At 39.5% G+C, this 27586-nt stretch overlaps 11 protein-coding genes across 11 annotated transcripts; 6 read left to right on the top strand and 5 right to left on the bottom strand. All coding sequences in view use genetic code 12, as the record gives it.

The window, feature by feature from the left end:
* The first annotated feature begins 401 nt into the window (after nt 1–401).
* SGT1 (co-chaperone) lies at nt 402–2082 on the top strand. The gene has a single exon (XM_064916990.1). The coding sequence runs from the start codon at nt 581–583 to the stop codon at nt 1745–1747; it is 1167 nt and encodes a 388-aa protein (XP_064775273.1). The 5' UTR covers nt 402–580; the 3' UTR covers nt 1748–2082.
* A 1903-nt stretch (nt 2083–3985) lies between these two features.
* Nucleotides 3986–4753, top strand: GLO2 (hydroxyacylglutathione hydrolase; the record flags this gene model as incomplete). The annotated part of the gene is made up of 1 exon (XM_064921514.1): nt 3986–4753. One exon carries the CDS (start codon nt 3986–3988, stop codon nt 4751–4753), a length of 768 nt encoding a protein of 255 aa, XP_064775272.1.
* Nucleotides 4754–5074: 321 nt separating this feature from the next.
* Nucleotides 5075–5998, bottom strand: RJT20DRAFT_94212 (uncharacterized protein; the record flags this gene model as incomplete). Its single annotated transcript, XM_064921520.1, has 1 exon — nt 5075–5998. One exon carries the CDS (start codon nt 5996–5998, stop codon nt 5075–5077), a length of 924 nt encoding a protein of 307 aa, XP_064775271.1.
* Nucleotides 5999–8082: 2084 nt separating this feature from the next.
* Nucleotides 8083–9386, top strand: TIM23 (protein transporter). The gene has a single exon (XM_064916989.1). It carries the CDS (start codon nt 8308–8310, stop codon nt 8950–8952), a length of 645 nt encoding a protein of 214 aa, XP_064775270.1. The 5' UTR covers nt 8083–8307; the 3' UTR covers nt 8953–9386.
* SMM1 (Smm1p) lies at nt 9387–10917 on the bottom strand. The gene has a single exon (XM_064916988.1). It carries the CDS (start codon nt 10798–10800, stop codon nt 9559–9561), a length of 1242 nt encoding a protein of 413 aa, XP_064775269.1. The 5' UTR covers nt 10801–10917; the 3' UTR covers nt 9387–9558.
* Nucleotides 10918–15839: 4922 nt separating this feature from the next.
* On the top strand, nt 15840–17440 carry RJT20DRAFT_37804 (uncharacterized protein). The gene has a single exon (XM_064919912.1). The coding sequence runs from the start codon at nt 15922–15924 to the stop codon at nt 16972–16974; it is 1053 nt and encodes a 350-aa protein (XP_064775268.1). The 5' UTR covers nt 15840–15921; the 3' UTR covers nt 16975–17440.
* Nucleotides 17441–17531: 91 nt separating this feature from the next.
* RJT20DRAFT_127352 (uncharacterized protein) lies at nt 17532–18318 on the top strand (the record flags this gene model as incomplete). The annotated part of the gene is made up of 1 exon (XM_064916987.1): nt 17532–18318. A coding segment is annotated over exon 1 (356 nt), but the record flags the coding sequence as incomplete, so codon positions are not given.
* RJT20DRAFT_127351 (uncharacterized protein) lies at nt 18251–19768 on the bottom strand. The gene has a single exon (XM_064916986.1). It carries the CDS (start codon nt 19668–19670, stop codon nt 18702–18704), a length of 969 nt encoding a protein of 322 aa, XP_064775266.1. The 5' UTR covers nt 19671–19768; the 3' UTR covers nt 18251–18701.
* A 753-nt stretch (nt 19769–20521) lies between these two features.
* Nucleotides 20522–22389, bottom strand: MTW1 (MIND complex subunit). The gene has a single exon (XM_064916985.1). It carries the CDS (start codon nt 22085–22087, stop codon nt 20963–20965), a length of 1125 nt encoding a protein of 374 aa, XP_064775265.1. The 5' UTR covers nt 22088–22389; the 3' UTR covers nt 20522–20962.
* Nucleotides 22390–23233: 844 nt separating this feature from the next.
* RJT20DRAFT_127349 (uncharacterized protein) lies at nt 23234–23795 on the top strand. Its single transcript, XM_064916984.1, has one exon. It carries the CDS (start codon nt 23273–23275, stop codon nt 23516–23518), a length of 246 nt encoding a protein of 81 aa, XP_064775264.1. The 5' UTR covers nt 23234–23272; the 3' UTR covers nt 23519–23795.
* A 369-nt stretch (nt 23796–24164) lies between these two features.
* Nucleotides 24165–26642, bottom strand: RJT20DRAFT_37782 (uncharacterized protein). The gene has a single exon (XM_064919911.1). The coding sequence runs from the start codon at nt 26423–26425 to the stop codon at nt 24308–24310; it is 2118 nt and encodes a 705-aa protein (XP_064775263.1). The 5' UTR covers nt 26426–26642; the 3' UTR covers nt 24165–24307.
* Nucleotides 26643–27586: the final 944 nt, after the last annotated feature.

Here is a 27586-nt window from a genome sequence, read left to right as displayed (position 1 = left end):
GACGTCTTTCATTGCACCTTGGATCCTCTCAACACATTACTCGCCCACTGTTTCTTCTTCTATTGCACCTGGTGCACATTTGTACCTTCCACTTTTACTTTCCACTTTCTTCTTTATTTTTTCCCTCTTTCCACTTTCCACTATTCAACTTCCATCTACTTCCATCCACTCACATCCACACCCCATCCACCTTCCAACACTTACCTCTTCTCTATCATTTCCCTCTCCATCAACTCCCTCCCTCTCCCACCGCCCCACATTTGGCTGCAATTTCCCGACTTTTTCCTATCACAGGTGCTCTCCCAATTAGGAAGGTTCTAGAAATTCTCACCAGATCATTTTCCATTTAAGAGAGAACTGACGGACTGAGTGCTTTCATTAGCAGTATAAGAAAGTGATTCTTTCCAGGTGATTGGATTGTTTTAGTAGTTATACTCGGGCGGTTAGTTCAATTGGTAGGAAACCTGAGTATAGAGAGCGTTCTGAATCCAGAGAAATTGAAATTTCAGGTTAAAAATCGTATTTTTCACAGTTTATCTTACTCTATATCGACCATTATTGATCTGTAGATAGTATCAAAATGGCCATTGAGAAGCATATTAAGGACGGCGACAACGCCGTGAAAGAAAAGGACTACCTTGAAGCTATCAGCAAGTATTCAGCAGCTATCAAGGAAGATGCCAAAGCATTTCTGCCATATTTGAAAAGAGCTAATGCTTACCAGAAGTTGAATAACTATGAGGAAGCCAAGAAGGATATCTCTATTGCTTACGGTATTGCGGAAGAGAAAGGAAGAAGACAAGATATCGGGTTATGTTACTTCAGATTGGGGTTGGTCTATAGTGCTGAAAAACGCTTTAAGTTGGCATTAACTCACTTTGAAAAGGCCATTAAATATGACTGTACTGAATCCACAGTGTCCTTATGGAAGGCGAAAGCTGAATATAATATCAAAAACTACCCTGAAGATGACGTCGATGACGATGAGGACGACTTGTTGGAAGGTCTCAAAGAGGATGAGCCTGTATCAGCTGATGCTAAGGAAACAGGTAAGAAATCTACAGAATCAGCTAAAATTGAAGAAATTAAGGATGATGCCCAGAAATCTTCAACCAACATTGATGTGATAAACCAACAAGCTCCTTTGAAAATTAAAATAAGAGATGACTGGTACCAGGGCCCCGAGGACGTCACTATTACCATCTACGCAAAGAATGTCAAAGAAGACAAATTACAGATCAACTTCAACCCAAGATCGGTTTCTGTGGCATTCCCAAGCTCTGCAAGTTCTGAATATAGTTACAACTTGGATCCATTGTATGCTGAAATAGACGTGGAAAAGTCACGTTACAAGGTGTATGGAACTAAGATAGAAATCACCTTGATCAAGAAAGTGGCTAAGAAATGGAATTCATTGGAGTCTACGGGCGAGGACGACGATGCAATTGTTGCTTCTAACACCAACGACAATGGAAAGAATGAAGCATTATCTTACCCTTCGTCTTCCAAAAAAGCTGTCAATTGGGCCAACTTTAAGATCAACGAAGACGAAGAGGAAGAGAAGACCAGCGAAAACGAGTTTTTTGCTAAATTGTATAAGGATGTCGATGATGACACCAAACGAGCCATGATGAAGTCCTATGTTCAATCCAACGGAACCATTTTGACGACCAATTGGGATGAAGCCAAGAGCAAGGACTTTGAGACGAGTCCACCCGATGGAATGGAGGCCAAGAAGTGGTCCTAGTTGGAGAGTAGGTATTCTATTAGCTAATGTAAGTAGGTGTTTTGCTATTACAAGAGGAATGCTGGGGGTGAGGCAAGTTTGAAGTTGCAAGACATGTAGGAGGGTTATTACAGAGAAGTCGTTAGGGGGTTTGAGAGCTTCTGTTGTCTGCCATTCACTTTAAACAAAAAGAGTCATCGAAGGTAACAATTTACGTGTAATACTATGAAGAGAATAATATCTTTCATACTGATATCATGGAAGTTATCACCATGAAGAAGAAGTATGAAGCAATCCATTTTCCACCTCTCGTAAGGTAAATAGGATTCTAATTTAAATATACATATTCATATTCATATACATTTATATTTGCATTGCTTCTATCATACTATCTCCTCCCGTCACTACCACCATCACTACTATCAACTACCATCAACTACAACATCTTCTGAAGCCAACTACCATGAAACTTACTACTTTATACTCTTTATTTACAGCGCTACCAAATACAAACAGAGCCAATAAAACCCAACGGCGCTACCATATGCAATATTTCCTCACTCTTTTTTCTTTTCGGCTCGAGCCGAGTTCGTGACGGCAAAGTTATGTCGAATTTAATCACAGCCGAGTAAAACCGTCACTGAGATAGCGACAAACGCGGCGGGAAGGAGTCAACGGTAAAGCTTAGTGGTGGTACCAGCAATAGTGAGAGAGAGAGAGAGAGAGAGAGTGTGTGTGTGTGTGTATGTGGGCGAAGGACTATACTATGAATTGTAATGTAGGTACCATTGAAGTGTGGAGAAGAGTAGTTACAGAGAACCTCCGTATTTAGCTTTTATTAGTTTTTCAGTATACATATATTTATAGTAAGTAAGTTGCCCCGAATAGTAGTACTATCGATAAGGCGATCGCTGGCTAAGATCACACTGAATGGTGAACACTTACACTCAATGTGAACACTCAATGTGATCAATGAAATCTTTGTAAACACTTACAACTCTCAATGTGAAAACTCAATGTAACACTCACATTCGTTGATACTCACAATCATTCACCATTATCTCAGCATTGTCTCACCTCTCCATTAGCCTTATCAAGCAAACCACTCACTCCTCTCACTACGCTCACTACTCTCACTACTCTCACTACTCACATTCCTCTCATTACTCTTTTTTTCCTCACCACTCACCACTCACCACACTAATCTCTCTCACTACACTCTCACTACACTCTCACTGCCCCAATTCGCTAACTTCCTTTCCGCAGCATTAAGAAACACCCATACACTCACTCTTCTCGCTACTCTCAGTCTTCTCGCTACTCACACTCCTCTCGTTCCTTCCCTCCCACACTCCTCCTCTCCCTCCCTCCCAACCACTCAACCACCTTCAATTGCTAATCTCTCGACAATACAACCCTCCTGCATACCCTCAGGAGACAATGTCTTCAATCATAAGCGCCGTTACAGCTAGAGCCAAATTAGGCGCTGATTGTGATTTGGAAAGAGCATTGTTGTGTGAAGAAGACGAATTGTGGTTAGTCATCAGAGTCAGTGATCAGTGGTCAGTGATTGTGAGTCAAATAAAGAAGGACAGGTAAAGTTACTGTTTGTTCATATTCGGGATTGAAAGAGCTGATTAGTTGATTAGTTGATTTGCTGATTTGTAATTGTGATTCATTGATTTGCCGTTTATTACTGATTTGCTGATTATTAAGTGATTGATAAGTCGTTTGAATAAGTCGGTTGAATAAGCAATTGGTAGTTTTATTGGTTGATACTTCAATTGGTTAGTACTCTTTAAGTACTATTAATTATCACTTTGTTTGAACCCGATAATTGTCTATAGTTGGTTAACTGGTAAGACATTAGTTGTTGAATCGTTAGTTATCCGTTTCAATTGGTTAACACGTTAACACGTTAATACGTCGTTATTTCGTGTCGTTTATTTGCCTTGTCGCTAATTTGCTAATTTGTCGTTACTTCATTTGGTTAATTCGCTAACTCGCTAATATTCAAATACGTCAATTGACTTTGTCATCTCGATAGAACGTTAATATTTACAGCGTTACTTGGTCTATTGGTCTATTCGATACTTCGCTTAGTTCAATTGATAGTTCCTCAACTCAGTTTCTGAAAGGCTCTACATGTCCATCTGGAAGAGCTGGAACAGAATAAGAAGAACTAGTTTAACTACTCCTATTTATTACAAGGCCTTTGCTGCTACTCCTCCATCGTCGCTTCTTCCAATTATTCGTACAATGCACGTCGAAGCCATCCCCATGAGATGGGGCTCGGGAGACAACTACGCCTATTTGGTCATAGACGACCCCACAAAACATGCCTGGTTAATCGACCCAGCAGAACCGGACGAAGTCTTGGAATACATTCAAACCAAGAAACCCCATTTCGAGCTCAAAGCCATTGTGAATACCCATCACCATTATGATCATGCTGGTGGAAACAAGGATTTCCATTCTCAATATCCCGATTTGCCAGTCATTGCAGGTAAAGATTCTCCTCTCGTATCATATACTCCTTCTCACCAGGAGGTAATTGACTTGGGAGACAATTTGTCCATTACGGCATTGCACACTCCGTGTCACACACAAGACTCAATCTGCTACTTCGTAGAAGATTCAAAGTCAAAAGAAAGAGCTGTTTTCACTGGTGATACACTTTTCACGTCAGGTTGCGGTCGTTTCTTTGAAGGAACTGGCGCTGAAATGGACAAGTCATTGAATAGAATATTGGGAAAATTGCCTAAGGATACCAAGGTTTATCCGGGACATGAGTATACAAAGTCCAATGTCAAGTTCTCAAGAACTATTTTGGACAACACCGCCATCAAGCAATTGGAAAAGTATACCAATGAAAATGAATTCACAACTGGAAAATTCACCATAGGTGATGAGTTGGAGTTCAATCCGTTTATGAGACTTAGCGACCCAATTGTCCAGAAAAAGACTGGATTCAGTACCCCTTCTGAGGTGATTTCGAAGTTAAGAGAACTTAAGAACAACCTGTAAACTGAATAGAGAGGAAAGGAGTAAAGGGGAAGGTGATGAGAAAGAAGACTCTTGCGGGAGACTCAGCTCGTGGTCTTGTTTACACAAATCTGTATGAACCGATTGTATATTTAGAAATAATCAGAATAAATAATTCTAGTACAATATGCTGTAGCTAGGTTGAAATCCTGGAAAAGGTGAAATGAGAACAGGAATTGAATTCGTTTATGGCAACTACAAGTTGTCAATGTATGTTTGATTTAGTCGTTTATGCGTATGTGATTGGAAAATGAAGATGCTTAAGTAGCTTCATTTCAAGATATTTTTATGACTCCAATTCTGTCATATTCTTACGAAGTCAGGCTTGCAGTCATCATCGACCCATAACTCCGGTTGCCACAATTCTATTAATTCCAAGTCAAATTCAGACTTTCCCATGGCGAACTTTTCATATTCTTCGAAGATACCACTCATACACCAACCCTGTAGCAACTTTCGCATAAGTCCAACCAATAGACCTGTTCTATGTTTACCTTTGTTCGAGTGGATCAACATGGGGAAATTGTCCTTGTTTAGTATCAATTGAAGCGCGATAGCCAACGATTCCTGTGCCTGCTGGTGTTCGTCTGGTCTATTAAAAGGTTCTTGAGAAGACTCCATGCGAAGATTGTGAAATGTGATGTCAGTAGTGGTTATCCATTCCTGGTACTGGGCCATTATCTCTGCTGTTCCATGCTTGTCCTTCTTTTTCTCGGATTTCTCAGATTTGTCCTTGTCTTTTTTATCCTTCTTTTTCTTTTTAGATTCGTGGCCCAAGTCTCCAAGATATATGATGGTTTTTAGACCCAATTGTTTGAGATATGGGTAATTTATAGGCATTGGAAATCCTGATCTGTAGATCTTGTCTTCCACTAGAGAGAAGTTAAGAGGAGGAACATATTGTGGTCTTGGGTAGAATCTTGAGATGGTTTCCGATCTCGATTCGGTCAGTATTTGAAGATTTCCATCTTGTTTGGTACTTTCGGTATTGGACAGATCGATTTTGTTGTTATCTGTGGCTTTAAATTCTTGGTTTTCAATATGTTCATTATTAGGAGCTTGTGCAATGTCATTTGATCGTATTATTGGCTCTTTCGAGGGAATAATTCCCTTTGTAACTGGTCCATTTATGGGAGTTTTGGTTTCTTCTAAAGACAGAATTGTCCCATTTATGGCCCGTGTGCTGTATATGTCGTTTAAATTGGCAATATCGTCGTTCTTGTGCATTTTGTTGAATTCAGAATGGATTTCAGATGACGATACAGACATTATGGGTTACCGGAACGAATGAAAAACCAGGACTTCAGGGTAAATTCTGAATTGTGGCTGTAATTACAATTGATTTCGTGATGATGATAAAGCTGGAATATCGCTTTATTTGCAACTTTTTCCCGTCGTTGTGACACCAGACTAACCGTTGGTTTCTAGTGGAATACTCGGTTCTGAGGTTATGTTCCAAACTTGACAGAGCCCAATTTCACCAGTATTTATAACAGAAAACGCGGCGTTTTTCCAAATGGATGTGAACTCAATGTCCCTTGAAGCAACACTATGTATCAACAGATAGATTTCTCCCACTTCTGACCTCCCAAAAATCCATTAAACAGCATGTTCAGTGGATTTCTTTAATTGTGACAAAAATTCGCCAAAAGCCATTATTCCCCTTGTGTTATGTGCAGGTGAGAGTGTGGGTGGTAGCGCTGTATAATGGTGGTGTAGTATAGGGATGCAAAATAATATACAATGTGGAAGCATAATGGTGGTGTAGTATAGGGGGGTTTATTATTGGGAGTGCCGTATTGGGAGGTGTAGTGTTAAGGGAGGTGTAGTATAATTGTGGTGTAGTGTTAATTGTGGTGTAGTGTTAATGGTGGTGTAGATTGGAGAGGTGTAGGATAGGGTGCTGTAGTATTAGCTGCGGTTAGATGAAAACAGAGGGTCGTATAGTATAGGAGGTATATATAATGAATAGGAGGAATATATAATGTATGGTATAATGTATAGGAGGTATAATGCATAGGAGATATATATAATGTATAGTAGGGCTGTGGGACTATTTTACAGCGTAGTGGTTGTATAGTGTATATAATAAAGAGAATAGTTATAGGATATATAGACCAATGTGAATTGTTTGTAGAGGATACATATGCAAAAGACTAAATTTGATGTCAAATCAATGTCGAACCAATACAATAGAAATTGTCATAATATGCTGTATTTAGATGTATAGATACATGCATATATATGAATATGTTGATACAGAGTAATGATATTTTATAATTATACATATATAGACAAATAAACATACTAATGAAATTTATAATTGGTGGAAGAATTATTCCATATGTCTACTCATATACATATATTAAACTTACATTCACATGTAGTATAGTAATGATATTTATAATTGGAGCAAATACCATGTTTGATGCTTTCAAACAATTTATGTCAAAAACAATGATTTTGCGTCAATCAACCACCTTCAATTCTCTTTCGTTTATCGCTTACTGAGAGCTGTTCTACCATGTTGAAGCAGTATGATAATATATGGTGGACCTTACTATTCAAGTGGATGGGACTCTCTCACTCTCACTCTCTCTCTATATATACTTATATATCTATAACATTCATCCTCTCCCCATATCATCCCGGTTCCGGTCTCCTTCTTTAACTTCCATTTGCACCCATTTCCTGTGTTCGGAATTAGATCACATGACTCATCTTAGAGATATTCCGCTTTATCATTTTGTGGTTTCCATGTTGACAATGATAGCATAGTAAAAAACGATAAATATTAACATGATGATAATATCATAATACCTGACTAGGTAAGAGCTCTATCCACTTCCAAAACACACTTCAACTATAGAACTTCACCCTTGGAAGTCGAAGGGTTTGGCTAACAAATCCCAATCACATCACGTGACCTGATTCTTCATTTAACGACATTATACCTACTACACCCACTAGACGACATTTCATCTTACTTTTTGCCACTTTTTTGCAGTTTCCCACCCATTTTTGGTCCCAAGAACATGCTACAGAACAACACAATTCAGTTCGGAAAAGGGTATTTTCCTCCGTTGAAACTATCATATTTATCCTTCGATCCAACGCAACCTCGTCACCAAATCCTACATCCTCCACACTTCTCCTTCCCTCTCCTCCCCTACTATCCACCCACCCTACATCTCCCATCACGACATTCAACCGTCTCTTATATGCACTCCCACCATGCCCTAACCTGCAATAAAATTTTGAGGCAAACACAAAAAAAGAATTGAAGATTTTTCAAACAGTTGATTAGCAGCAGAAACGGTAAAGATACAGGGTTTACATCGTCTTCTTTGCATATATAACCAGGTTAGTACGGTGGGAGTAACCAGTTAAAGCGTTTGTCCCGTTTGAATTGAGTTTTTTGGTGAATTTTTGCCGATTTTTCACTGTAAGTGTCACCCAAGACTGTCTTTTTTGTAGTCTCTATTTAACTGTTTAAAACCAGTTCACCTTGATCAAATCACATATAAAACACAGAAATGTCGTGGTTATTTGGCGGAAGCTCGTCCACACCAGAGGCCACTGAGGCCCAGAAACAAGCCGATTTGAAGAAATCGCTCGGGTTCGATCCTTCTCAGGTTGCTGATGTGTCGTCCATCTTGAACACTCCGGGAGTGTTGGATTCGTCTAGATTGCATCCTTTGGCTGGTTTGGATAAGGGCATTGAATACTTGGACTTGGAAGAAGAGCAGTTGAACACCTTAGAAGGTGCACAAGGGTTAATTCCTTCGAGAAGTTGGACCGACGACTTGTGTTACGGAACCGGTGCTGTATACTTATTGGGTTTGGGTATTGGAGGAGCTTATGGTATGCAAGAAGGTATCAAGAACTTCCCTCCTAACTCTCCACCAAAGTTGAAATTGAACACAGTATTGAATCACATTACTAAAAGAGGGCCATATTTGGGTAATTCTGCTGGTGTTTTGGCATTGACATACAACTTAATCGACTCCTCGTTGGATGCCTTCAGAGGAAAGCATGACGATCTTAATACTGTAGCTGCTGGAGCTTTGGCTGGTGCTCTTTTCAGAAGTAGTGCTGGTCTTAAGCCAATGGCTTACTCCACTGCTTTAATGGCCGGTGCTGCCAGTGCTTGGTGTGGAATCAAGCGTTTGTTACAGTAGATTTCATCAAAGAGCAAAAAATGCCCTTAACAGTCCTTTGTAACAGAAGCAAAAAGCGAAATTAAGGTATTACCAATGATTGAAGTGGCTTCAGAGGCCGCTAAGTCTATTATTATGATTAGGAGATTCCGTAAAGATCAATTTTTCAAAGAAACCGATAACAACAACGTCTCCCTCACTGACAACCCTTCATTTTCCATTTTCAATATCATTCACAACTACAGCTGTTAATTATAGATAACACCAAGAGTGAACTCAGCCATTTCCTAACGAGTCGTACATAACCCCCCTGTTATTATTGAGTAGTTTTTACCTTCGGGTGAAAATTTGTATATAGTGCTAATGCTAATTAGTTCGCCAATATAGGTATAATTTATCTGAAGCAAATGATGAAAGACAAAGACGCAAAGTTGTATGTAGAGATGGTAGGGAGGTGAAGATAATGTTTACAGATCATTGTTATCCAAGAAAGAATACTCTTTTACTGACTATTTGGTAATGATAATCAGTGTTATGTGTACTGTGACGTTTATATCTCTATTAATCTCATATAAACGTATGTATATATATATGTATATCTATATAGGAATACCGCATATTCTTCTATTAAACGGCCACACTCAGCACCGATGCATTTTCGTTAGTATCATTAAACCTGCCCTTTTTGTTCTTCTCTATGTGTGAGTTATTACTATCAGGATTTCTTCTTTTCTCACCTTCATGGTCATTAACGGTATGCTTCTTAGTTGCCAATTGCTCCATGACAGTCTTTCTCTTTTCCATGTGTTCTACGAACTCTTCTTGTGTCAAACACCTTTGCTTTTGCAAATCTTTGTTAAGAATTTTGTGAATAAACTTATCCTCTTTGTCTTCAGAAATCTCTTTAATGATAACTCCCATTTCTTCGAATGTTCTCAGCTGAGCAATTCTACGGTAATACTGGGACTTTCCAGGAATCATGTTAAGCATCATGAACTTGGATCCAGCATAGATGTCACCAAATTCCTTGGCTATTGTGTAAAACTCTTCTACTGCTTTGTCTTGAGTCCATGGTTGTTCTGAGAAGACCGTTGGGTTTGCTTCAGCAGATTCTGCTAGCATCCCACCGATTTGGTCGTTGTTAAATAATTCTTGTAAGTATGCTAAGTCGCTACGAGACTGTAAATTCCCATTAATAATGACACTGACTCCTTTCAGCTGAATTTGTGGTATAATCTCAGCCAAGTAGTGCCATATTGGTTCTTGTCTGTTTCTCATTCCTCTCTGGCGACAATGAATGGTCAAGTTGGCTATTCCAGTGCTACAAATTTTGTCCACAAGATCACGAGTATCCTCCAAATTGTTCAAAAGACGGATCTTGCAACTTATAGGTTTATTGTGGGGTTTTCCTACCTTTTCAACCAAGTTCGTTAAGATTGAACATAACAAGTCTGGTGTTGATAGAAGTGCAGCACCCATACCAGAGTGGGTTGAAAACGGTTTTGGACAACCGCAGTTGAGATCTACGCCGTCGACATCTTCAATAACCTTTAGAGCAGCTTCTACTGCCAAATCTGGGTCAGAAGAACCTATCTGACATATCAACTTGCCTTTTTCTTCTTTAGGATAAGTCCTAAATGCTACTTTTGGGCCGTGTGGCTCTTGTGTTACGAAGTCGATGGTATTTATAGTGTTGTTGACCACTCTCGTTACTTGGATGAGCTTCTTATCCACGAGTTCTGGCGACCAGACCAAGTCGGCACCATGTCTAAGGGCCATTAATCTGTTTGGCAATTCACCACTTCTAACCATTGGAGCTAGGCATAATTTGCCGATATAGTTCACCATATTTGCTCTAAATATGCTCATGCGGTGGGATTTGCGACTGAGTACCACTATATGGTGTACTTAGAGTCGATTTATATGGTAAAAATTACAATAATGTAGTGAAAAGGGTGTTTAAAATGTGATTCAATGAAAGAAGAATAGATGATAAACTGAAAAATTCCTTAACTATGTGAAAAATATTAGAAGAGGTGTATGGTATGTGCAGGTTAGGTATAATGTGGTAGCACTAAGGTATATATGTGTGTGGTAGCGCTGTATAAGTATTGGTATTTGGTGGATTTAATGATTGTTAATTGTGTTTCGTTATGGGATTCAATGTGACAGGGAATAGGGAATGGTCAGTGTAGTGTGTTGGATATGCGAGGGGTAAATATTAGAGGTCAATTGAGTTGAAGTGAGGTTAGATAGTCAGGTATTTGATAGGGTATATGATAGTTGACCTGAATGGTTGAGAAAATCTTGTGTAGTTTCTACCTTTTGGTATTCGTTTTCTTCACCAAAAGTTGTACCACTATACCACGTGTTAGATAAAGGGAAAGGAGAGAAGGACTATATAATCGCTAAAATTTAGTGAGCTATTTAATTTGAAAGGCATCACCAATGTCATTGAATAGTCCCAGGGCTATAACTGGGGAATCGAGCACACGTAGATAATGATATACTTACATAATTTTAAGTGGAATTTTGTAGCTGCAAAATCAGTCCAAAAAATTGATTTAGCCCACTTCTGGAATACAATGGGAGATCATTTTAAGTTATCCAAAGAATTCAGTATAGTCTACATCTGAACCTGATTTTTATATAATTAATTGCTAGTCCAATCTCCTCAACAATGTATATTCAATATACGAACCTCCAAAGACCATATAATAAATTTCCTGCTGCATTCATAATCCTATTCAAAAGCATAATGATTCATATTAATAATAACCTATCCATTGTTACTAATTAACCCAGTTCCTCCAGCTTCTACTCGATTCCATCTCAATCACATTTACAAAATGATCTATGTCGGAAGAATGTACAAAAAATCCATTATCAAAATACCCCACCAATTTATAAAATTTATATACATGATTTCCGATCATCAATACTACTGACCCGATGCCTAGATCTTACCTGAATATACTTTGCTACACAGACCTACCCAATATCTCCGAAGTCGCTCATTCCTTGCGAGACACGGTAACGATTAAAGTTAGCGTGACTGTAACAATGGCTCTGGTGCAGTAAATTTTCGCCGTTGACACATTAACGGTCATGTGGAGATTTTTTCTTTTTAGTGGAGAAGGTTACAAATCACATAAAGGGATACAACCGTGGCAAGACTAAGATTTGCCGTTGCCATTGGCATTCAATGGCTCCTGGTAGTAGATGATGTCCAGGCTCTTCTAACCATGAACCTCATCGAGTCTGGATGCTGCTCTTTGGATAAAAAAATTTAATTAGTTGGCGTACTAATAAAATCTAGATGCAGACATTAAATCTTTAGGGTAGTGTGACTGTATGTAGATAGGCATTGACGACATTTTCACTTGTGCGAGTCGGAAGTCGGCAGCAATGCCGTATCGCTAATATCTCGTTTTATGTCAGAAACCCAGTCATCGGAAACAAGCCATTGATGTCGCAGTCAATTGTAAGCAGCATTGCCAGGGCTTTGGCAATCTTGTTATGCGCGAATTCTAGTGATGCGATAGGGATGATAACAATTTAGTGTCTTAAGCATGACGGTATTGTAGCCAATGGCCTAAGGTTCGAATGTAAGTCGAATGTAAGACTTCGATTCCCATAGGATCAGACAAGACAGAGGACGTGTGTATTCCATATTATCCAAGAAAAAAAACAGATGCAAATGGTTTGCAATCTGGCACCCAAAGTCCGAACCATTACCGATTGAGTCATATTACAGTATTATTCACATGAATGTCGCTCCATTCTCAAATAAATTCCCTTACCGTAATGTTAATATTTTAGCCACTGTAGATAGTAAATATTTAGGTTTGGTATCAATTAAACTATCCAATAGGTGCGACATTGAATGGGACTGAACCTGTGAATAGCACCATTCAATTGTTACAGATATCCGATTTTTGTTATTTTTGCTTTAGCTAGATAGACTTCGTGATATCAGATTATACCAACCGGTTTTGCGGACACACAAAGAGCAATACTGCTTGTCTTATCTCAAACCCATCATAACTGAATCTTACTCAATGTCGCGCCCATTGATCATTTGATTTACTACAGAAGGGTCATTTTTGGTTGACATGGGGAGTCTCAATATTATGGATATGGAGTGGCTATTTTCTTGAGAGATGTGCGACATTCATCTGAATAATACTGTATAACAAAAGCAACTTGTTAAATGTCGTTCAATCCTGGGGATTTCTTGGTTATGTTCTTTATTGTGACCAGATAAGGATAAAACTGTCTTGATCCAGAAAATAACGTATAAACTTCCATATGATGGGGTAACAGATAATATAATATCGTGGAGCGAGTGACGAAATTTACATGGTTCGATCGATAGACCTGAGCTGAGGAAGCTTTGTTAGGGTCGTGATACCAGTTCACTCACGGGGATTCCAGAGAAATCACCCAAACGTTATCGTTACCTGGTGACCTTTAAAAAATGTAGACTATAAAATAAATTGAGATGAAACGAAACTTAGCTAAGGGCTCCAGTTTCAACGCCAAATAAGGTTTTCGCAAGGCGAAGAAACGGACGGTGAAAACGAATACTAACTGTAAGCAGGAAACAATAGATAAAGACAAGAATAAATTTTGCTACGACCGAGTTTAATTGTTTAATTGTTTAATTGTTTAAATGATTTTTTGGAGTAGGTACAAGTACGGGGGACGACCCCGATAATCCCAAATAATCCCAACTAGGAAGCCAGAGAATTTTACCTACGTGAAATAACATACGAAAACTCCAGACCTGGCAACAATAATGCATTAAAAGATCGCTGTAGTGACTCCATTGGAATTAGTGGAACCATATCCAAGACTAGCACTGATCACTTTGGGTAGGACAAGCAGTTTGGTCAGGCAAAGCTCAGTAAATCGTGGTACGCAGGAGGTCATTTCTCGCTAGAATTAGCGTTGTTACATTTCCGGCGCGACATTTTTGGCTGCATTTGGAGTTCCGACGTGGGATTCCCGCCTAAATTTCTATTTTCTGGACAGTTGTGTCTGTCCGAAACCCGTGACGGGACAAGATTTACTACGAAAATTCCATGGCTAGGCATTAGGCATTTGCTTAAGCCGCTAATATTATCAATGCACAGACCCCGATTTTTCTGTCTGCTCCAATAATTTACCCAGTGCACATCACACGAAAAAAGGCAATCGTTATTTCCGATGGCCGTGGATGCCGTCATCTACTCCAGAAATACCTAGCCTGTTCATACTATAGGAGTGAAACCAGTGTCACCCCTAGGAAACCACCGTCATGTGAATGGCAAACTCGAGGGCATGCGGAATGTGAAATTGGTGTATGTTTGTCTCTTATTGTTGTTTCTTTGTAATTTCTGATTTCTGTTGTTTTTCTCTCTATGCGGATAAGCCCAGTGTCTGCGGATTGCGATAAGAGACTGTGACATGAAGCCGGTGTGATAGTGGAAATGACACTGTGATAGTGTAAAACGACACTGTGTGGGGTGGGGGAAGAGGATTCAGACAGCGACACAGACAGCGACATAGAATATAACCATTACGCAGGAGTAGGTAGTTAACAAGTAATTTATACTGTGATGACTGTTGGTTTACTTGTGTTGGTTTATTAGTTATTAGTGTTCGTTTACTAGCATTAGTTACTATTACAATTACTATTACAATTACAATTAATATTAGTTACTTTTAAAGACTTATTATGATTTTTTTTGACTCCTGGGGGGCCCAATGCACTTCATTCTCAGAGTCAGTAGAGTCTCTTAAGTCTCTGAACCTCAATTGCATTCCTCTCGAGATTCTCGTCTTGCTGAATAACATGAATAACATTCTTCCATCTCTGTCGTCATGACCTGTCAATTCGTACTAACAACATAAATTCCCTGTCTTTTGTTTTCTCATTATACTTTATGCTTTTCAGTTTCTTCGTTGTCATTGTTCTTTTCTTGTTTCCGTCTTTTCTCTCAGCTCAGCTCTGACGGAATTGTCTTGTTGTTCACAGGAGTCACTCCCTTCGGCTTGTTCATTTCAAATAATGCACTTGTACGGTGAATGAGTGAGTGAGTGAGTGAGTGAGCTGGTCACTAATTAACTCATAACTAACGTACTAATTAATTCACGTACTAAGAAACACACTAAGAAACACAGTATCTAGCACAGTAACTAACTCACGTACTACACACTCACTTTATCACACACTTTATCACTCTCTAACTAACTAACTAACTAACTAACTAACTAACTAACTAACTCACCCACCACTAACACAATTACACAAGCAGACAGTCACACTATCAGACTATCACCCACACAATCAGTCGCATCAGTCACATCAGTCTAACAGTCCCACTGACCGACTCACCCACCGACTCACACAATAACTCACTTACTAACTCTCCCAACTCACCCATCCAACCCACGCAACTCATTCATTCAGACAGACAGACAGACAGACAGAAAGACACATACTCTTCACACACAGACGACATTCTCACAATCACATCACATATATATCACTAATATTATTAATATTAATAACACTACTACCCACACCAAACAACAAAATCAAAAAAAAAAAACCGTCACCTTCCTCCTGCAGACTCTGCGACCTCTCCGACCTCTCCTGCAGACTCCCTATCCAAAAATTTTTTTATACCAAATTGCTTTTTTATTACTGGAAAGGGTGCAAAACATTTCTTTTTTTTGTCTGTTTCTGTTTTTCTTTTTCTAAAAAAAAAATTTTTATCACATATAACCAGATTACCCTGAAAGTATATAAAGAAAACGATATCTGGAACTTGATTTGAACCGCGATAACACCAGCTTGTAGCACCGTAATTACCAAACAACCAATTGTCCTCGAAAAAGCTGACAAAATCTGCCTTTTTGCAACCTAAATCCCTCCGTAACCGTAACATAATATAGATAGCCCTGCGAAAACCAACTCAATTGAATTGCAAAAAACTACCAATGTCGTTATTATACCACCCGTTATCTAGAACGATAACCCAAAGAGACCTCTCGGGATGCTTGACTCCCAACAACCAGCCGGAAATCGTGGCTCCAGTCAATACCTCGTACTCTAAGCCGTCCTCTGATGAGAAATCAATCTCCAGTACTGCTACTACTCCTACGACAAGTACTATCTTATCTCCTCCTTTATCACCCTACCAAAGAAACAACGTCACCATTCACCCACCATTGGTGTCGGAGAAACTGTACATCACCTCCAACTCGCCTTTCAAGATCGAAAACTACCAGGATTACAAGTTAACCGTGGATGCCTGGGCCGAATTGGGTCCTAGCTACAAATCTCACCAATTACACTTCCTTAACCAGTACAGTGTCATTTCCCAGGAAGAACAGCTTCAACAGAGAAGATTGGTCACCATGAGAAGAGCAAACGCTACCTACAAGAGAAAACTCAACAACAATAGCGATGTTGACGCCGACTCCGACGCCAGTACTGCTAACAATACCGATAGAGTCAGAACAAGAAGAGTTGCAAAGACTTCCAACTATAACCGTGATATGGAATTCGAGTCGGGTTCTGAGATCGACTCTGCTGTTCCTTCGACTCCTCCTCCAAAGAAACAGAAGAAAATCAGAAGAGACAATACACAATCGCCATCTCTTGCCTTGCAACAGCAAATGCTTATTGATGAGACTATTCCAGACTACTCTCCTGACCCACAAGCTACTTTGCCTGCTAGCAACGTCAAGTGCTTGAGAATTGAATGGAAAGGACAACCAATGGACTTGTCGCAAGACCCCAATATCCTCAAGTTGCACCCATCCGAGGTTATTCTTGCTTCTATCTTGAGATTGCCCGTCGCTGTCTATCTTGACTCCAAGAGAAGACTATTCTTCGAGAAAGTCCAGAGATTGAAGACCGGCAAGCAATTCAGAAGAACCGACGCTCAGAAGGCTTGTAGAATCGATGTTAACAAGGCCTCCAGGCTTTTTGCAGCCTTTGAAAAGGTCGGTTGGTTAGAAGATAAGCACTTTCTGAAATTTGTATAAGGAAAAGAGAAGAGAAGACTTTCTGAAACTTGTATATGGAAGAGAGAAGTGAAGACTTTCTGAATTATAAGGAACAGCAAACACAACACTTCCTGAAACTTGTATAACGAAGAGAGAAGGAACAGCAAACAATGCCATCAACAAATCACTGAAACATCCACATTAACCTTCACTAATACCAAAAGCTCTTGGTTCTACTCCAACCAAAAGACTCTGGCTATTACTGCATTACAACTAATTATTTAAATCATTTACATCAACTTGGGCACATACGGACAACCACGGGGTTTTTACTTCTAAACACTTTTATTTCGTGAAACTACTTTTTATGTTTATTACTTTTATGTTTATTTTGTTTTGACTTTATATTATTAATGGTGGATTAGGATCCACCAAAGAGGGAAGAATTAGAATTATATATACATTGGAACACGGGGATTGTGATGTTATCAATAGTATCAATAGTATCAATATGGAAATCACATAGAACGGTTATACAAAATGTTAATAAAAAAGTCGGCATCTGAATCTTATTGAAGATTATAGACAATATAATATACCTCTGTATTTATTTGTATATATATGAAATGTTATTGTGAGATGGAATTTGTAGGAGGAGTTGGTTGTGGCATCAAGGCATGAGGCATGAAGGCATGAAGAAGAGCTGAAATCTGTAGATGTTCAACTCAGCACGACTCTAGAGGCCGTTGTGAATGAGTCATTGTCTCTTCGTTGTCTCTTCGTTGTCTTCAACAATACTTACTTCTCTTTCTCTTCTTGTCCTCTATGCTTCGTTGTCTTGAATACTTCTTGTCTTCCATACTTTCATTTTCATTCAATACTTCAGTCTTCTTGTCTTCTATGCTTCCTGGTCTTCTATATTCGTATCAGCTGTAGCATGGAGAGGAGGATGAAAAAGAGCTCAAATCTTCAAGTCAGCACGACTCTAAAGGACATTGTCAAAAGTCATAGTCTCTTCGTTGTCTTCAGTACTTCGTTGTCGTACTTCGCTATCTTCTATGCTTCATTGGCTTCAATTCCTCGTTGTCTTCTTCACTTCGTTGTCTTCTTGTCTTCAACAATTCCGTTGTCTTCGATACCTCCTTCTCTTCTGTACTTCCTTCTCTTCTATACCTCCTTCTCATCCAATGTTTGGCTACCAGGACATTACAACGAAAAGCAAACTAATATTCATATAATTATAATAATAGAACCGAAGAGGACACCGTCATACGACGCTAACAATACAAGTGAATGAATGTGAATGAATGTGAAGGGAGATGAAGGAGATGGAGATGAAGGAGATGGAGATGAAGGAGATGGAGATGAAGGAGATGGAGATGAAGATGGAGATGAAGATGTAGATGAAGAACGAGATGTAGATGAATATTGATATGAATTACCCATTTGAAGGTGAACCCGTACCAGAGCGTCAACAACAAGGACAAATTAACATGAAAGACTCACCGTTTACCATCGTCAACAGCAAATACAAATTAACAGGAAAGACTCACAGGTTTACCACTTCAAAGACAAAACGAATGTACATGATCTTCTAAGTCGTTGTATGATGATTTCCTCAACCAGACTGGTAATGCACCGGCTTTGAGAAGACCAATTAGATGAACTGAAAAGCGAATGGAAGCCCAAGCAATAAAAGCTTCTTCCATTGATGTTCTTTTTTTTTTTTTTAATTATAAAACTTTCTGATTTTTTTTCATTATAATTTACTCCACGAGAACTTCCTTGTCATTATCACGGTACATGTAGAACTGCAAGAAGATGAAACTATCTTCAAATATAGTACCCAAGGACCCGAGCAACCAACTCAAATTAAGCAAAACGTATTTCGAATCACTTCTGTAGAACAAAATCTGTCCAGCATAAGTGAAGTTACCCAAAGTCGAGAACAAGAAGAAGAGCAAACTCAACCCATGAACCGATTTACGACGGTAGTTTTGGATAATCTGAGGAATACGAGCTCCCAAGTAGAGGAAGGCCGATAAGTATCCCATGAATTGTGGGCCGAATTTGATCTCTTCAGAAGGTTGTTCTGGAGAAATGTCTCCCAGATCTTTCTTCGAGCCTCCAATGAAGTATCCCATGCTACCACAAGCGATAACAAACAAAATAGGTAACACGTATTTGATGAAAATGCTGTGGTATTCAGGTTCCAATGCTATGTCTGTCAAAGTTGACGATCTTCTTCTAAGCAAAGACGTTCTTTCGTGGTCACTGGTACCGTTATGTTCATGCTCATGTTCATGATGACCTACTGAGTGCTGGTGAGCCTGTGGTTCTTCGGTTGAAGAAGCGTGGCTCTTGCGTTTTGGGTGTTTGTGGTGGTGCTTGGGGAAGATGTGAGTGTAATAGAAGTACGAGAAGATCATCATGAAGTCGGCAATACAGAACCATACGGCCAAGAACACCACCTCGGGAAGAAGCCCAGCCCATACTGATCCGATGAGGTTGAACACATCTCCTAAGAACCAGATTGAAATGAACCCAATTGCAATACCCTCGGCCGACTTCAACCTCCACTGCTCTATCAATTGCGGCATGAGAAGCACAATCCAGCACGCCAACGACGTCGACCCCATTACTCCAGAGACTTGTCTTCTCCAAGCAAGGGGTTCTTCCGTGAATAATTCTACTACACTGTCACCAAAATTCATTTTGGAGATGTCGAAAAACATTGAAATTTCTCCTGTTTGATCTGGCGGCTTTCTAGTTTCTTATGTTTTTTACAACAAATGTCCTTCTACAAGCCCAATTATACTACCAAACAGAGCTATGACTCTTGTCTTCTCTTTTGAATAACGATTGAAATTCGACTTTTTGTAATCATCGAAAAAAACCGAAAGTCGCGCGACCGATTGGGAAATGATTTCCGGGCATGAAGAGGGAATGAATGGGAGCGAAGGGGGATGATTGTGTTAGAGGAGGAGATGGTGGTGGTGGTGGTGGTGAGTGGGTAGGGCATGGTATATTAAGGTAGAATGTGAAGAAATCCCATTTTCTATTCTGTGGTGTCTATTTTTTTCTGTCCCTTGTTTATGACCAATGGGCTCCTCTTAATCTGAATGTCTCCTAGCAAATGAACAAAAAGATAAGAGATAGAAACCACAAAAAAGATATAAAAATGCCACAGAAGACACCCCACGAAATGCCAAACACCCTGAACAGTATGTTACAGCGACAACAAGAAAATCCCATTGCTGGCCAGCATTGATGAGGTCTTAAAAGCTCTCATTCAGTGGAAATGAGCAGCAAAAGAAGACCAGCGCGGAATTTCAATTGCTGCAAAAAAGACGGAAATACGAAGATACGAGAGGACGGAGGAGTGGTGTGAGGTCTGGTGATGGTGGTGGTGGTGATATGGCGGGGATGGTGGTTATAGTTGACGGTAGAGGTGATATGGCGCGGGTTGATATGGTTGAAGGTGATTCCAGAGTGAGGGGAAAGATTGTGGAAATATCGATTTATGTAACAATTTAATGCCATCACTTGATAGAGAAGAATGAATTGAATATATGTATACACATAACAAAAGTTGAAGTTTACATTTCTCTACAAGCCCTACAAAGATTCTGGGAAATAAATTATTTACCATTTATTTTAGCAACATAGTACTGGTAGTCTATGTAAGCATTATCCTGGCTCAAGCGATCCAAAAGGGAATAGCCCTTAATCCGCCTATGGCATAAAATAGTACTACGTTCCTTTTCTCCTTTCATCGTAGAGGGTATACACTCATTCATATGTATGACGTTATCTCACTGATTGTCCACCCTTGATAACATAGACATGACTAAATTGACATTAATTCAACATAGCATCTACGCGATCACCTTCATTGCATAACAAAACCTCATCTAGCCACCCTCCACAAGATCAACACCTATCATAATAGCAGACTTCCCTTTGAATTCGTTATATTACATTATTGTTACAAGTTAACTATTCTAATTATACAATATGCCGGGACCTAATTATCAGACATAACCTCGTCCTCTTCGTCATCTTCAATCTCCTCCTCGCCGTCAACTTCATCATCTGCTTCGCCAATCTCCTTTCGAGTGTTCGATCTTATCTCTCCATTCAAACTCTGCGAGATAGCCTTGACCGTCTCAATGTCCGACATTGACACCTCAGGCAAGAACTTTGCATTCATTATCTCCGTAGCACTCTCAACACTCTCATCCTGTATTCTGAATGAACTACTAGAGCTGTTCACGTCAGAACCAGCGGCTACTTCATGATCGACATCCATTGAGTTTTCATGGCTACCCACAAATCCCATTTTCTCTAGTATTTTAATCGACTTGCTGTCGATGTATCTGTCTCTCAAACTGGGCAAGAAATGTACTTTACTCACACTTGCGGATATGTTAACCTTTTCGGATAAATTACGGGTTTGTGAGATCAATTCGTCAACTTGCTGCAACAAAAAGTAGAATGTCTCGTCTATTGGCGACAACGACTTTAAGGCTTCGCGAGCCTTCGCTGATAATTGAGGCTTGTTCCCCTGGACTGTTGTGCTTTGGCTTAAGAATTCCAAATTCTTTTTAAAGAGTCTTAAGATCTTGATTACTTTCCTTGCTTTTATGATCTGAAGTTTTAATATCTTTCTCAATTGCAATTCCAATTTGATGTGATTCACCAAAGTCTTGATTTTTTCATCCAATTCTTCCTTTCGAACAGAGCTGTTTGAACTAAACTCTATTCCTTCATGGTGCTTCAACTTCACCCATCCTTCTTCTACCAAGTCATGAGGCAACACAAATATATTTCTTAGCGTATACAACTCAAACTTGTCAAAATTACGATCAACTTGCATCTCCAAGAGTGTCTCCAATTTGGCAGTTCCCATTTCTATTTCTTCACTGGAGACTTCTTTAAAAACGCTATTCTTAGCGTCTCTTCCTATATTGTTTAACGCGTTTTCTCGGCATTCTTTGAGGAAAGTGTTGACACCTCCTGTGCATTTGTACATGATTTCGTTTACGGCATTGATCACTTCGTCCACTAGAGTGATTGGAGGAAACCCAAAGTGTTCTGTCAACAATGCCGTTACTCTTGATTCTATGTTTTCTTTGGTTGCAGTAGTCATTTGCTACGATTTTTCTGGGAAAATGCTACTGGTAATATTCATCTAAAGCCATATATCGCAATCTAACAATATTCAACCAACATAGATAAAATACTCAATTTTCTGTGGTAAATAGATCAACAATAACAAAGTTGTTCACGTTCAATTAAAACTGTATAACAAACGAGTAGATCCAATTGATATCAACGAGTTCAAAAACAATTCAATTACAATTAATGACAATTCCAACAACTATACTCTCTGACCAATATCTACCAACAATAGACCACTTCTAAGAACAACTAATCAACTTATAATTAAAAGTAGTTAAACGTATCTAAATGTAATTAGCCGCTAACAAAAACAACAGCCAAATCAAGATGTCGCGTGTTTTTAAGGGATTTTTCAATCGGTGTTAATGCGACATGTTGAACGACATTTTATCTGAATAGAATGGTCATGTGATGCATCATGTGACTTAACTGTTAATAATATAAGAGTATAGGTAGAGAATAGTATTCAATAAAGATGTAGTTATCGTTCATTTTTTTGCGTCGAATTGAAAGTGTTGTTGTATTTGATGTTATATTGATTCTACAAAGGGGTTAGAGGACTCATTGGATCTATTAAAAACTTTTTTTATCCTCTTTTTTACTTTCGTTTCCACCATCTTCAAACAGCAGTTCTCTTTTGTGTGAGTTACTCACTCACTCATTCACTCACCAGCTCCTACCAGATGTAGTACTCTCTTCGAAATGTATACTTACACCATTACTCTTGTCCCATTTTTATACCTTTTCATTGACGTTCTGTCATCACCTTCCCTTCCTCGAATATACACTTTTATAGTAATAAAATCACCTCCTCCTAAAACAACACAAAACAATCTAATACACTACACAATACATACAACTATATTCATTCACTACACCACTCACTATCCTATATACCCGCAGCTTCAGCTCCAGCTTCTACAGCATTATATAATAAATTACGCAATACATAACCTTCCCTAACAAAATTCCTAACAAAATTCTCAACCTCAACCCTCCCTCCCTCTCAAATCACATGACCGTTAGTCACGTGTCCTCACCTCTCTCAGCAAAACTCAAAACTTCTCTGAACCAATGAAAATATCAGGAAACGTTGATAGTAATCGTAGTCACAGTCGTAGCATCATTACAAGCAATTAGAACCACCGACACCATGGCAGGAACGTTAAGACCAGACCCAGAACTCCAGAGATTCAACACCGCCAAAGAAAAGCTCGGTCACTACTTCAGATTCAAGCCAAGATCCGCCATCTTCAATGTGGTTTTCATGGGATTGATTCCTTTGGGATTGACCCTTGCTGCTTACAACCTTGAGGGACAACTCAGCTTTAAGAGAAGATTCAGAGAAGCCAAGATCTTGCACGGTGAGGACTACGTCCCAAGAGACAAGGACTTGTAAATTTAGACAGGATTTAACATGACATTTCCTTTGTAATATAGACCTCAAAATAGGAGCAAGGAGAAGGATTCCGTAAATATCCAATCTGCTTCAACGAAATTGCTTTAATGTCCAGTAAAATGAAGTCACATAGGCTTCATTTACTAGGAACTACGACGATTTCACAATTCCGCATGGAGTTTCAAATAATAAAACTCCTCTTTTAGCTAATCCATTAGTTATTTATTCATTTATTATAAATTTAGCATAATTCAAGTGTCCAATGTAACCATATACGAATTGTAGTAAAGATTAGATAATTTAATGATAAATTGAGTTACAAGTCGTCATCAGAATTGGATGCAACTTCGATTAGTTGTAACACACAAAAAGCCCTTATCTCATTTCTTCATTATCTCATTCTTCATTATTTCATTGCTTCATAATCTCATTTCTTCATCCAGTGAAGTGGCTACAAAACGAAGTAGATATTCCATCATATTAGAGTCCTTGAATATAAACTGAACTATGAGAAATGACGATGCTTTTTTTCAAAGCTTAATACCACAACGAATTGCTGTGTCTTGCTTTGAGCGAATTTCCTGCCAACGCAATCGAAAGAATTATATAAAACATAGACGAAAACTGAATAATATATAAGGGATGTATAAATATGGAAAAGAATTAAATAGTTGAGACCTTGCAAAATTTTAACCTGAGCCTTTAAAAATCTTTGAATAATGTTGTACCGGAAAAAACTTGAAGCCAAATATTGCATTAGTAGAAAGTTAAGCCTTCCATGCTGGTTGATTATCGTTTCTTGCCATTCATATCAAGTTGAAACTCCACCAAACCTGCTTTCATATTCTTCAAAACTTTTGGAGAATCTTTAAGTGACAGACTGAAGCCATCATACAGATAATGCTGGTGCGAGCCCAAGCTCTTGAAGTTGACTGACGATTTGGTCTTCCTGAGCGGAGAAGTAGTAGCAGTGTAAGCCGAGTTCGACACCGACTTATTGATAGACTCTCCGTTCTCGTACACGAACGAAAAATGATTGCCCAATGCAAAAATTGGGATTCTCTGAGAGCATTCGCTGAAAGAGAGCAGTGTAGGCTTTGGTTTCTTTGAAGGAGTATCCAAAATCAAAGTCGATTGAGACTTATTCATGCTGACCTTCGAATTGAAAATGAAAGTTGATGATGTAGTATTGCCACTAAAGGAATTGGCCTTCTTCAAGACCTTCTTATTGACTTTTGAAAAATTGGATTTTTTCTTAGAAGTTCTTGCGGAAACGCTGCTGCTTGTTGGGGAGGGCTCGGAATTAGATTGTGTGTCTAAGGCAACTTCACTGATTGAAGCCAAATGTTTCTTAACTGGACTATTGTCCCCAGCCGGAGCTTCCCCAAACAAGTCTTTGAAAACACCGATCCTGCTGATGTTTTCTATGTCTATATCCTCTGATGACGATCTATCATCACAATCGAAATCAATAAATTCTGAAATGAGATCATCTGTAGATTTTTCTCCCTCCAAGATGACGTGATGCAATTCTTCAAATGGGTCGCCACTAAGTATATCGTCCACCGTTAAATCGGACTCTCTCTTAACCAATGATTCATCGTGTTGTTCTTGTGTTGAATTCTGCAGACTCGAAGCTTCAATGGTAGTAGGAGAATTTTCATAGATGGTAGAGTTGCTATGCGAATATGGAGACAATTCAGTTGGCGATACAGTGGATGCTGAGTCAATTATAGGTGATTCCAGTGTAAGGTCATCCTGGGCTTTTGGCTCTTTTTTATTGCTTTTTTTAGGAGATTTCCTTCTTGGTGTGACGGTCTTCACCTTAGGTGTGGAAATATTACTGTTCTTGGTATTGTTGGTTTGTATGTTATTAGAGCTGTCAAAACTAGGGGTCTGAGGTGTTGGTTGATCGTTCTGTGGGTTGAACGACTCTTGGAACTGCTGCAAAGCAGGAGACAGCTGCTGTTGATGGTGACGTTGTTGTTGTTGCTGTTGCTGTTGCTGTTGTTGCTGCTGTTGCTGTTGTTGGATAGCTTGTTGAAGCTGTTGTATGTGCAGTTGTTGTAATTGATGTACTTGATGTTGACGTTGTTGTTGAAGTTGAGAGACCTGCGGCTGTTGAGGAGACTGTTGAAATTGTGGTGCTGATTGCTGATGTGGTGATTGTTGGAAGTGCTGTGTGGGTTGCTGGTGAGGAGATTGGAACTGATGTGACGCCTGTGGGTGAGGTGACTGGTGGAACTGCTGTGGAGTTTGCTGCTGTTGAAGGGCCTGCAACTGTTGGTGGTGCTGCTGGAGCTGCTGTTGAATAACTTGGCTCTCTGGAATTTGATGCTGGTTTTGGTTGTTGTCAGTCATTTGAGGTTGTTCCAAGGATAAGCCTAGTCCCATAACAGGGCTTGTCTTCATAAATTCACTAGCTGGATTTGGAGAATATTGAACGACTGTTGGCAGCGAGTTGTTCCATCCTACTGAATTAGGGGAGTTTTGAACCAAATCACTGGTAACTTTAAAGTTACTAGGAGTCACTGGTGAAAAATTGGCCAAGGTGGTGGCACTGTTAGGCATCATAGGGGTCGCCATTAGTGGGAATGTAGCGGGGTGAGTATTGTTGACTGGAGTGAAGAACACTTGGTTTTGTTGAGACACAAACGAAGGGCTCATTTCCGACTTAGGGGTCTGTAAAAACACCAGCTGGTTGAGATGAGGAGTCACTTCCAACGAATGAGCAGGAGGAAAAGCCGTGTTCACTGGAGAAGGCGTTCCAACAAGATGGGCTGCCATGTTAGGATTAGGACTGATGTATTGCGAGTTCATGGTATTACCGTTATTGTGCATTAGTATGTTGTTTTCAGCCGAAGAAAGCTGCATTTGCTGGGGCATAAACGGGATGTTGATGTTCATTGTAGCGATCGTGGGATTTTCAGTCTTTGGTGACAGTTTTAGAGGAAATTCTGGTGGTGGAACGAGTTCGGCGGCTAATGGGTAAAGGCTAAGCGATTGTCACGATGGATTCAATTCAGGGGAACACAATGAACCGTCACGATTAGTGAGCGAACGACGGGTAATTCTCGGGGCCTTGAACGCTTGTACTCAGCGAAACAGCCAGGTGAAAAAGTGGTAATTTTGGTGGTTTCCAACAGCAGGAACCGGTCTGGAAGCGAATGTAGGGGGTATTTTATTAGAATTCCACCAACGGTTTTTATCCCGAGTAGAACGAAAGGGCGGGAGAGGAGAGGAGACGACTGGGAGGGACAAGCGATGGCGACGACGGCAGCGGAGGCACGAACGAACGATTTGACTTTCACTAGAAACGACGGCACGGGAAACTGATGGCACTCACCGAATGATTAAGAAAGAAAACAGTGGTGGTTGTAAATAATGAAAGCAGATTAAAATTGTTGTAGCGGCTAATTTTACAGCACCAGAAAATGTTAAGAAATTGAGAGTGTGAGAAAGTCCCGAGTTAAAATGTAGAAATGTGAAGATGTGAAGATGTAAAAATGTAGAAGTGTGAAAATGTAAAATGTAAAAATGAGCACTCTGTAAAGTGGATAGTGGGAAGTAGAAACTGGATAGTGGATAAAGTGGGAAGTGGAAACAGGAAACAGGAAACTGGATAGTGGATAAAGATGGAAAAACATGGAAAAGTGCACAGTAAGAAACGAAAAAAAAAAAAGATGGAATATGCAAAAAGAGCGAATGAGCCAGAAATTCTACTAGGTCAGGAGAGGTGAGGCAGGATTTGAAGTGGAGGCAGAGAATCGAATTAGAGGCAATGGCAAAGGTAAAGGCAGTCGAATTAGAGGCAAAGGTAAAGGCGAACGTAGGGACGACACAGACAGAGGCAAGCAAAGAAAGAAAAGAAGTTTTGAAGATGCAGCTAGAAACCAGAAACCAGAAACTTGCCAACTTGTAAACTGCAAATTCAAATGCAAGCAAAACCCAGTAATACAAAATCCTCCAGTAATGCTAATAATGGGGGAAAATAGCGATGATGGTGTGAGAGAGATGTACAATTAGTGAGACTGGGCTGAGACTGGGTCAGACAGGGCGAGAAATTTA

Source organism: Scheffersomyces xylosifermentans (genome assembly GCF_036884685.1).
Source record: "Scheffersomyces xylosifermentans strain CBS 12540 chromosome Unknown RJT20scaffold_3, whole genome shotgun sequence".
NCBI lineage: Eukaryota > Fungi > Ascomycota > Pichiomycetes > Serinales > Debaryomycetaceae > Scheffersomyces > Scheffersomyces xylosifermentans.
This window is presented reverse-complemented; position numbering and strand designations above follow the sequence as displayed.